This window comes from Brassica rapa, chromosome A05 (genome assembly GCF_000309985.2).
Source record: "Brassica rapa cultivar Chiifu-401-42 chromosome A05, CAAS_Brap_v3.01, whole genome shotgun sequence".
In the NCBI taxonomy this organism is placed as follows: domain Eukaryota; kingdom Viridiplantae; phylum Streptophyta; class Magnoliopsida; order Brassicales; family Brassicaceae; genus Brassica; species Brassica rapa.
This window is the reverse complement of record NC_024799.2, coordinates 192397-204010: the sequence shown is the minus strand read 5'-3', so window position 1 is coordinate 204010 and position 11614 is coordinate 192397. Positions and strand designations below refer to the sequence as shown.

The 11614-nt window shown below is 36.6% G+C and overlaps 3 protein-coding genes and 1 non-coding gene across 4 annotated transcripts; 3 read left to right on the top strand and 1 right to left on the bottom strand.

The window, feature by feature from the left end:
- The first annotated feature begins 597 nt into the window (after positions 1-597).
- LOC103866363 (probable pectinesterase/pectinesterase inhibitor 20) lies at positions 598-3200 on the top strand. The gene is made up of 3 exons (XM_009144271.3): positions 598-1201; positions 1462-1908; positions 2465-3200. The coding sequence occupies exons 1-3, from the start codon at positions 655-657 to the stop codon at positions 3157-3159; spliced, it is 1689 nt and encodes a 562-aa protein (XP_009142519.2). The 5' UTR covers positions 598-654; the 3' UTR covers positions 3160-3200.
- An 83-nt stretch (positions 3201-3283) lies between these two features.
- On the bottom strand, positions 3284-4429 carry LOC103866364 (RING-H2 finger protein ATL5). The gene has a single exon (XM_009144272.3). It carries the CDS (start codon positions 4304-4306, stop codon positions 3617-3619), a length of 690 nt encoding a protein of 229 aa, XP_009142520.1. The 5' UTR covers positions 4307-4429; the 3' UTR covers positions 3284-3616.
- A 2405-nt stretch (positions 4430-6834) lies between these two features.
- LOC103866362 (U1 small nuclear ribonucleoprotein A) lies at positions 6835-8287 on the top strand. Its single transcript, XM_009144270.3, has 5 exons — positions 6835-7048; positions 7140-7312; positions 7481-7574; positions 7664-7749; positions 7825-8287. The coding sequence occupies exons 1-5, from the start codon at positions 6925-6927 to the stop codon at positions 8122-8124; spliced, it is 777 nt and encodes a 258-aa protein (XP_009142518.1). The 5' UTR covers positions 6835-6924; the 3' UTR covers positions 8125-8287.
- Positions 8288-10833: 2546 nt separating this feature from the next.
- On the top strand, positions 10834-10925 carry MIR164A (microRNA MIR164a). The gene has a single exon (NR_120804.1). It is a non-coding gene; the product is annotated as a microRNA MIR164a (primary transcript).
- Positions 10926-11614: the final 689 nt, after the last annotated feature.

Below are 11614 nucleotides of genomic sequence, written 5' to 3'. Positions count from 1 at the left end.
TTTAAAATATCAAAAACCTTATAAAACGTTATATAATATGAAATGGAGGGAATAAGTGTTTATCTCATTTACTCTCACATGCATGGAAACTTCCCAGCCAGCATAAGGTAAAGTCGTAAAACGAATTCTATTTACAATAGTCTGTAGTCTATCAAAGTTAACAATGTCAATCAAGATCTTGACTTTAGTTGATGTGTAATGTGCTGTTTTACCAACATGTTATATATATAGTCGAATTTTTTCTTGAAATGCCTAACGTTGGTTGACAATTATAAATTGCGAAAACAAAAGTTGGTCAAAATTTTATTATACAAGTAAAGTCATTAAAGATCAATTAATCTTCAACTTGGACACCAATTTATGATTGTCGAGGATGTAGTTTAATTACGCTTTAGTTACGGTAACTATTTGTCTAATCGTTTTAGTGAGAAACAGATCTATATATATACGTGTGGATATTATTATAACAGTAATATGATATATATGTTTGAACTTTGTGACACCGTCAAACTATAGATGTACACACACAATTATTGACTTGAACTTGTATGTATTCAGAAATCAACGTTCTTAAAATCCCTATAAATAATCCAACACACTTGACACAATTCCTCAAACCGAACACACAATAAAGCTCTAAACAAAAATCAAAAGATGTCTCAAATTTTCATGTTCTTGATCACCCTTAGCTTCTTCTCCATATTGTCATCTCCTTCTCTCGCCGCAAGACTTCAGGCCACCGGAAACACCACGTCCCCATCAGATGTATGTCGCTACGCACCGGATCCATCTTACTGTAGATCGGTTCTCCCAAACCAGCCCGGAGATGTTTACTCCTACGGTCGTTTCTCTCTCAGACGGTCCATCTCACGTGCCAGGCGGTTCATCTCAATGATCGACTATCAACTAAACCGGAAAGGCAAAGTGGCTGTTAAATCCACCGTGCGGGCACTCGAAGACTGCAAATTCCTAGCCAGCCTGACTATAGACTTCCTCCTTAGTAGCTCACAGACCGTAGATGCAACCAAAACGCTGTCGGTTTCGAGGGCTGACGATGTTCATACTTTCCTAAGTGCTGCGATCACCAACGAACAGACTTGCCTTGAAGGACTTAAATCCACGGCATCTGAAAATGGTCTCTCTGGTGATCTTTACAACGATACAAAACTCTATGGGGTCTCTCTTGCCCTCTTTTCCAAAGGTATATAAACAAAACAAAAAAAAAATTAACATGCACGTATTCTCCATTTATTATAATCTACTCAGCACGTAATTTTCTATAACGTGGCACGATATCTGTATTTTATTTCTACATACTTGTGGGATTGATGTTTTATTTCTAGAAATGATTACCACATTGACCTACTCACAACAGAAAAATGTAGAATAATAATCTCTAGCTGAATAGCCATTTTTTTATACTGTCACATGAAATTATGGATTGGTGTTTTCACTTTGTAGGTTGGGTGCCAAAAAGGAAAAGATCGAGCCCGGTTTGGAAACCAGAAGCCAGCTTCAAAAAGTTTTCCGGCTTCCGTAACGGTAGATTACCGTTAAAGATGACGGAAAGGACGCGTGCCGTTTACAACACCGTGACTAGGTCTGGGAGAAAGCTTCTCCAAACTGGAGTAGACGCTGTTCAGGTCAGCGATATCGTGACGGTGAATCAGAATGGGACGGGAAACTTCACGACTATAAACGAAGCTGTAGCTGCCGCGCCTAATAAAACTGACGGTAGTAACGGTTATTTCTTGATATACGTAACGGCGGGACTGTACGAGGAATACGTGGAGATTCCGAAGTACAAGAGGTATGTGATGATGATCGGTGACGGCATTAACCAAACTGTTATCACCGGAAACCGGAGCGTCGTTGATGGATGGACCACTTTCAAGTCCGCCACATTTAGTAAGTACTTCATATATCTCACAAAACATAAAGTAAAAACCAATCTATATAGTAAAAAATATTCGTTTTTATTCTTTAAAACATAGTGTTATACGTGAAAAACGTAGAACATAATATGTGGCTTAAATTGGATGAACATATTATATTTAGAGTTTTAGTTACCACAAAGTAAACAAATATTTGAAAATATGATCAAGGCATATTATAATTAGAATTTTAGAAACATTTGTTTGTCACATAGAACTATTTTAAAAATTATTGCAAGTCCACCGAAAGTCTAGACTTGGTCCATGCAATAGAAGGCGACTTGGTCGGATGGTCCACCGAAAGTCTTGACTCCACGTCAATTCGTCGTGTCCTCGACTAACCTAATACCATAATCCATTAAACTAATCAAACTTTAATTTATTTACATATAATTTATAATTATTTCCATTAGAATTCTTTATCATATATAACCACCCTCGCTAACCAACTAATCATATTTGCTTTGAACCTGGTAGGTTTGTTTGAGTGAAATAATCAACTAACTCTACATTTTGTTCACAAACCGCAGTTCTAACAGGTCCTAACTTTATTGGCGTGAACATAACAATCCGCAACACGGCAGGACCAACCAAGGGTCAAGCCGTCGCATTAAGGAGCGGTGGAGACTTCTCTGTATTCTATAGTTGTAGTTTTGAAGCCTATCAAGATACCTTATATACGCATTCTCTCAGACAGTTCTATCGTGAATGTGATGTTTATGGCACGGTTGATTTTATATTCGGCAATGCTGCAGTGGTGTTACAAAAGTGTAATTTGTATCCACGTCAGCCTCGTCAAGGTCAGGCGAACGAGGTTACAGCTCAAGGTCGTACCGACCCGAACCAGAACACTGGAACTGTGTTACATGGGTGTACGATAAGACCCGCGGATGATTTGGCTTCGAGCAGCTATAGAGTAAAAACTTATCTTGGTCGGCCGTGGAAGGAATATTCGAGAAGCGTTGTTATGCAGACTTACATAGACGGGTTTCTTGACCCGACTGGCTGGAACGCATGGTCTGGAAATTTCGCATTGAGCACACTTTACTATGCGGAATACAATAACACAGGACCTGGTTCTAGCACGACAAACAGAGTCACTTGGCCAGGTTATCATGTCATTAACGCTACTGATGCTTCAAATTTCACCGTCACCAATTTTCTTGTTGGCGAAGGTTGGATCGGACAAACCGGGGTGCCTTTCGTGGGTGGAATGATTGCATAATTAACTTTATACTATAACATTATATATACTATGTTTCTTTATATCATTTAGTTATCATTCATATGTTCTTTTTTTTTCTTTAAATAATTGTGAATTCGGGTCAATATAACTTAGTGGTGTCTGATTCCCACTCCAACAATGACTACGATTTGTCTTAATAAATTACTACAACTTCTTTTTCTGCAACATTCACAACCGACTCATCTTTTATGAATTTTAAATCAACGGGTTTCAAGAGACAACACTAAATAAATGACAAATGAAACTTTAATGTAAATAAAAAGCTCTTCGTAGGCCACAACCACAGGCACTAGGTGACGGAGGCGGCGCTCTCGGGGGTCCAGGAGTGACGGCCGCGTGGGCCCGCATTAGTGCCACGTGTTGAAATTTCATGCGGTTTTAGCGAAAAATACAACCATTTGAAGTTTCCTTTCTTGGCCCACAAGCCACATCCGGTTTAGATGCTCCATAGACTTTTCAATGATAAAACCGGGTTAATCGAGCCTTCAAATTCTGTGGGAACCTCCACCGTGATACCAGCTAAATCGATCGGTTCCCTCTCACACGCCTCCATAGGAAACCTCAACGGCGAAGAGGAGGAAGAAGAACTTCCGGTTTCTATGTCCTCGACCGGTTTAACCGGAGTGGTTTGTTCGGTGGACATATTCTCGGGTTGAACCGGAGCTCTGCAAAGCGGGCAAGTGGAACTGGAACGGAACCAAGTGTCGATGCAATCGACGTGAAAAGCGTGGCCACATTTCGGGAGGAGACGGCCTTGGTCTTCTTCCTCGAACTCCGACAAGCAAACGGAACACTCCTCCAGTGGCGTTTGATGATGAGTCTCCGAGGAGTAAACGAAGATCGGAATCTTCTCGAGGATCGCTAGATCGAGAGGGGAGAGTGAGGAGGAGGAGGAGATGGTTGAGGCGGAGAGAGCACGGAGGTGAGCACGAATCCGGCGGCGAATGCGACGGTTCTGACGACGGAATAGCCATCTGGCGTAGCTGTGGAAGCAGATGATCATAATAAGGGCGACGGAGAGGATGATCACGGAGGATATCATGATTTTGCCACTAAGAGCGTGGCCTGGAGACGCATGGCTGATGCTCCCCCACATTGGCTTGCTGCTTTCTTCTGCGATTCCCATGGTTTCTAAGAGAGAGGAGAAAGACTACGAATATAAAAGGAAAGTGTTTAGGCAGAGAGAGTATAGCTGCTTATTATATGTTGTATGGGTTTTAGATCCCCTTATTTATATAGGCTACCGCAACAAAAAAATAAAAACCAAATTAACTTTCAAATTGTTTTCTTTTTTTTGCTAAAAAATATAATTTTATGTTGTTATATACTTTTGATATTCAAATAATTGTGTGTGTTTTTTTTGGTGTTTGACCAACTATCCCTTATGGGATTGTATCATGTAACACATTAATCAACCAACGTCTGGAAAATATCAATGGATGGTATAGTGTATTACACAGTCAACATAATAATTACTAGCTAGTAATCACAGCTGGAAATTGATGTGTCATAATTATTGTAAGTATTTGGAAACTAATTTCCTTTTGGGTCAATATAGAAAAGTGTCTGCCACTTTCTTCATAAATCATAATCAAAGAGTTAGTCATACGCCTAAAGAAAGTCTACAAGTTCTTGAACCCGCTTGTGACTACTCAGTCTATTGAAAATTACTTGAGCATTCATATATATACCAGTTTTCTTGCATTAAAGTAAATATACTAGATAGAAAGAATAAAGAACGTAAAAACACAAAGCCGTGCCGAGAATCTCCATAACCAGAAATAAGCATCCATATATTATCACATATCATATTTAACTATTATGATGGTTTGTGTATCTCGTAATACCAGACAGCGACTATATCTACATGCAGTGTAAATTTTTATATGGCAAAAACAGGGGATGATATAACGCAATGCATGCCTGAATTATATATAGATATGAATTGGAAAAAAATCATAATTAAACTAACATACGCATAGGAATATTGTCATTTAAGTGTGCTTGCTTAGATGCTAAGAGACTGTCTCAATCGTCGACCCTCCCTCCTCATTTGCTTTGATGGATCTTGCACTTCTTTTCTTTGTTTTTATAAATGAATATTTATTTTCTTCTTTTTATATTTTCATCAAATGTACGTAGCTTTTAATTCTTTAGCTTGAGTCATTTTTAGAATATGGCTTTAAGACCATTTTTACACATCAGAACCTAATAAGTGCTTTGTCGTGAAGAGGATATGATTTGGGTTCCGTTGGAATTTTCTTTTCTGTTTTACAAATTGACAAAGACCTTAATGCTCCACGCCTTTTCCTGTCTTACTTCAAATAACACTGGTCTACAATATATATAACATAATTTGGCATTTGCGTCATTCAAATATAATATCACTAGCCTGGGATATTCTGATTTTCCTAAATATAACATGTATTTTAAATTAAAACTCAAACACTAAAGCTTATATTGCTTAATAATGTTTACTATATTTTCATCTTAATTTTAAACTGAACTGTTATATGATCAAATAATATTTCGCCCACATACAACATGGGTCTAATCCTAGAATTAGTTAAATGAATTTTGCTCGTCTCTTATTAGTTGCCTTCACCGTTTTTTCTTCTTTTTATTTCCTCCCCTTTTCTCACTCTTAATGTTGAACACCATTACAACTATTATAAATCTACAACAAGTTTGGTGAAAATGTTATTTTAATAAGTATTTTAATGTACACACGGTTGGTTTTGTATCCACTTGGTTGGCTCTTACGGCGGCCGTAGAAATAGCGAAACAATGGGTGTTCAGTTTTTGCCATGTTGGGGTAACTTTATTCGAATTATTATTGTTTAACCAATCATAGAGAGAAAAGGGTGATTATATGAGTATGATCATAAAGAGAATAAAATTCTCCATTGGTCAAAACATTCCCCAAGTTGGGATAGAGTTCTATGGGAATCTAGAAATCTATCAAAATATCATGTACGAATGTTCACCGTGATTGATAAACAGTAGAATTCCATAATCTTGCACATTTTCAAGTGAACCATAACTCTATGAATGAAGTTTAAGAATATTTGCAATTATCTTACTGAGATAATTTTTTAAAATAGTGTAACTCTATTATATAATATAAAAAATATATACATATATATAGAAAGCAGTTCAAAAAAAAACTTACTGAGATTATATTTCTTCTCATCCTTGTTTTTCAGGTTTTTTTTTTTGCTGCAATATATATGTGATGTTGGTAACAAATCTAGATTGAAGTTATTGCCGAACCAAACAGGCTCTGAGAACATTTGTATTCCATTATCCTCCACTTTAAAATCATCAGTAGTAGTGTGTTGAATCAAGTTGGAACGAACATGACATTTCATAATTCACTGCAAGGACGCATAGCAGACACATCTTCATGCATGACTTGGACGATAACACAATTTTGCTTCTAATAAAGGTAGTGTTATCCCATTTTGCTTACTAAACGAAACCAAATCTGCTAGTGCTTTGCAAGCATGAGGTAATGTAGAGTTAGGTTTGAAGCACCAGGGAGTGGGGTTAAAAGATAGGTAAGATTTAAATAAAGGTCTAACAAATGGGCCCATTAAACAGAATGGATGGGCTAATAAGTGGGCTTAGAGCTTTACGAATACTTTTTTTTTTTTTGGGGGGGGGGGGGGGGGTTGGTGGTGAAGGTGGTCTTGAAATCTCCCAAATTCTCAATAACGGCGGAGGGAGGGTTAGCGAAGAAGAATGGAGATGATGCAGCAGGAGGAGGTGGCGGCGGCGGCGGCAGCAGCTAATAAGGCTGGATCGGAGGTAACTCAAAACCAGACGATTTACATCAATAATCTCAACGAAAAAATTAAGCTCGAGGGTAATATCTTCTTCTTCTTTTTTTTTTTTTAAATATAATTTTGATTATTGTTCTTTTTACTACTACTAATGGGAACGGTAATTAATTACAGAGGTGAAGAAGTCGCTGAAGGAAGTGTTCTCAGCGTACGGAAAGATAGTGGAGGTGTTGGCGTTTAAGACATTGAAGCACAAAGGACAAGCTTGGGTTGTGTTCGACAATCCCGAATCTGCTTCCAATGCTATCTCCAAGATGAATGGATACCCCTTCTACAACAAACCCATGGTACCCCCCTTCCTTTTGATCCTTTAGGAAGCTCTGTTGGTGATTTGCTGCTACTAGTCAAAAATTGGAATTTTTTAGGTTGTTTTGTTTAAGTTTGCTGAGATGTTCTCTCATAGTTTATGATCAATCACTTTGGCTGTGTCATATCAAATCTTCTTTCCTTGGCAGAGAATACAATTTGCAAAAACAAAATCAGATGTTATCGCCAAGGCCGATGGTACTTTTGTTCCTCGCGAGAAACGAAAGCGACACGAGGAGAAAGGTGCGTGCGACTTGTTGTTACTCTTTTTTTCTTGCATTGCTGCAACTGTTGTGCATGTACATTCTTCATTTGATGAATCTTTGTTGCAGGTGGTAAGAAAAAGAAAGAGCAGCACCATGATTCTACACGTGTGGCCATGCCAGCATATCCTGGTGTCTATGGATCTGCACCTCCTGTGAGTCAATTCACTTCTTTCTCACTTTCACTATCATTCTCTTCTAATCCTTCTCCTCTTAAATTTGTCTCGCAGCTTTCCCAAGTACCATACTCTGGTGGTGGTGGTGGTGTGAAAAGCAATCTTCCGGAGGCGCCGGCACCCCCAAACAACATCCTCTTTGTCCAACACCTTCCTCACGACACCACTCCTGAGATTCTTCAGAATCTCTTCGACAAGTACCATGGCTTCAAGGAGGTTAGGATGGTTGCAGCCAAGCCTGGTATTGCCTTTGTTGAGTTTGCTGATGAGATGCAGTCTACGGTTGCCATGCACGGACTGGAAGGTTTCACCATTCAGCAAACCCCTATGCGCATCACCTATGCTAAGAAATAAACACCATTTGGTGGTTGTAGTATTGTCTTTGCATCTCTGTCTTCTGTTTTTTGTTGGAGATTTTTATATATTACAATTATCTAACTTATAAAACTTTCATCCAGTTAAACAACAGAGACAATTTGCCTTTTTAACGGGCTTTTATTGACCCAATTTATCTTTAGCTTAGCATTGTGGTGTGTTTATGAATTCTCGTAGTGTTGCACAAAAAAAATGAATTCTTGTAGTACTATCGTTCAAGAATAAAGAAAAGAATAAGCAATCATTATTTGATGTTGGATTGGTCAAAGAAAAGTCTTTGTTGTGTAGCTGTTTTTCTTTGTTTCTGATGGCGTCAGCGGTTCTTAGCCAGGTCAACACTCCTGCGTCGTCAATAGAACTGAGTGAGTGAGCTCTCTCGAAACCCTTTTGAGATTTTTGGACACTCCATATGCATTTAAGTTACTGAACAACAAAACTAAGCATTCATTAGACAATGTCCCATATTAAATGGCAGTGAGCATTTATAGTAGGAAACACGAGTGTGATACGGACACGTAAGCTTTTAATGTGTTTTATAGATTTGGTGATGACTTCATTGTCAGACTCTCTGTCTCCTCTTTTTTTCTTTACAAGTAAAAAGATTTCTTTGCTGATTCATCTATTCTCTGGGTGACACCATCTAATTCGTGTATCGCACTCACTTCTTGCTGCTCTTCCATCTTGTGTTTCTTTTAATCATCGGCCAAAGCTTATGAGAGTACTCCATTTATTCCTAATATGTAGGATGTTGAAAAACATTTTTGATGTTTTTTGAAAAATAAAGATTTTTGATGTTTTAGTATTTAGGAGATTCTAGTATTTAAGATGTTTTTTATATTCTAAGTAAACTTTAATTAAATCAGAAATTTTGTAATAAATTATATTTTATAGTTTATTTTGTAATTTATTAAGTAGATTTTATTTTAAAGTTGTAGTGATATTTTTAAAATAAAATCATTTTAATATGTATGTCTTTACCTAAAACATTCTTTTACCTAAAACCTTTTATATTTTCAAACGGCGAAATTACGTACTATAACACATGTAGATGCATGTGCAAGCACGGGAGTTCGTCATCTAATGTTATAGATCATGATTTTATAATACTACATGTTAGTATATGTAAGGAAAATCTTTATAATCACTATCTCTTCCCATCGTTCTAGTAGTTATCAACCAAAACTGCATGTACATGTTAATACTTTTTCACAATAGGTGAACTCTAAACATGTACATTTGATGTCACTATACTATATGTACAACTATTGGATACCTTTAGCTTTAAACATTCGCCGATTAGGCTCTTCAATTAATATAGGATTTTACCTAGCTTGTAACTTAGTAAGACCACAAATTACTTTACCTATCCAGAGTCTATGTTTACACAAGCGTCGAGGATTCAACAGTATATACATAGACCAAATACTATACATAATTAATATGAGAGGGAGGAATGATATCAACATAGGGGCCTTACAATCTCATCATATTTTGAATGCTTTTCTTTAGTGTTAGAGAAAGTTAGGCCAACACGCAAAGCCCTACGTGCACTCTTTCATTATTCTTCTCTTCTTTTGCCCCCAACAGTCTTTGACGACCCACCTTCCCCTTTTTTGATCCTTCTCTGTCTCACACACACGTATGTTATTAATTCAAATGAGTCTCCTATTATACTTTGGCATTTGTCATCATGATATACAGAGAAAACTATGATAACATTTTCTGTATGCAATATAAACGTTACAGAGAGAAAATGTATAATTTCATATTTGAATGTAAAAACTTTAAAATATACTACAATAGCTTAAGAAAATGTAATGTAGATTACCACTAAATAGATAATTATAATATCAGTTGTATTTTGATGAATCCGTGATTAAAAGAAAACATTTGTATGTTTCGGGAGTAGTCGAATACTTGGATAGTAGGAACTTTAATTATATGTTTGGTCGATCTTAGTTAGTTTTTTTTTTGAACTATTTTTTTCAATCTTAGTTAGTTAGAATCAAATATCCTTCATATATGCTATAAAATATACTAGAATCGAGTAAACATCCAGAATTCTAATTTAATACTGACATTCCGATATGCTATAGCATTTGTTTGGTTTTCAAATTTTTTAAAATCTTTCTTTTTACAAAAAAAAACTATAGAAAATTTGACGGATGTATAATAAATTAATTAATAAGAGGAAATTATGTTTCTTATTATAGTGTAGATGCTATAAGATTAGTAGAGAGGTAGGCCTAAGATATTGCTTGTCAAAGTGTGACAGGCTGCATAGGATCCTGCAAACAACACTTCATATGGTACACCTACGGTTTATATAGAGTTTGTGAAATTAAGGACAGACAAGACCCACGTTTAATTTTTTTTTTTGAATGAAAATAAAAGCTTGTACACTAGCAAGTATTATAAGACAATTTATTTGTTTAGATCTAGTTTCTTTTTAGCGCTCTTCACTCTCTCACTTTTCTTCATCAGCCCTTCTTTTGCGTGAGGTGCCATCATAGCATGGCATGGTTCTTTTGCCTTACGTAAAACACAGTCACGCCAATATGCATTATACATATTCGTGTATATATGTTCCATTAATGCGATCTTTGGGCCTATATATACAAAGCTTCCATAACCACACCTCCTCATATTACAAAACATCACATATCTTCTTGGAAATGCGGATGAGAACCTCCACGTTGGAGAAGCAGGGCACGTGCAAACCAACAAACACGAGATCTATCTCATGTAATTTGCACGTGCTCCACTCCTCCAACATGAGCTCCTCACCATTGACATTGATGTTATATCCTTCAACCTTTCTTTGACATATCCTCCAACATGATCGGGTTCAGAACAGCCAAGGCTCACGTTTTCTTTGTTGGTCTTTAACTCCTATTAATTATTTTTGTTACTGACCTATATGAATTAAATTTAATGGTTAGTAAATTCTCGTGTATATATATGGATGTTTAGTCATGTGTATGCGTGTTTGCGTTTGCTAAACTTAAACTATATTTGGCGGTAGTAAGAGTGGACTTGAGACTATATACAGATATTTACTTTTCAGGAAAGTCTGTTTGCGAATGGTTCCAGTAATTAGGTTGGTTGATCTGCACAGTTTCTTTGTATATGGTGGTTAGTTTTTCTCTTGGGAATTAAGCACATGCACATGTATGAATATAATGAGACTGATGTTGAAATTTTTAGAATGTTTTGCTGCTAAGTTGAAGAAAATGTTTCAGTAGTAGTGTGTACTGACTCCAACCTTTCTTAACAATTAAGTTGACGTTTAATTTTTTTTTTTTTTTGTAAATGATGAAATCATTTGTGCATAAGGATAATTAACTATTAGGAAGCTTTCAACTAGCTTAATATATATCTTCTTGTCTTTGGACACCAATAGTTTGAATTTATTTTGTATATTTTATGTGTGATTTCCTCTAGTGATACTATACAAGCAAAGAGAATG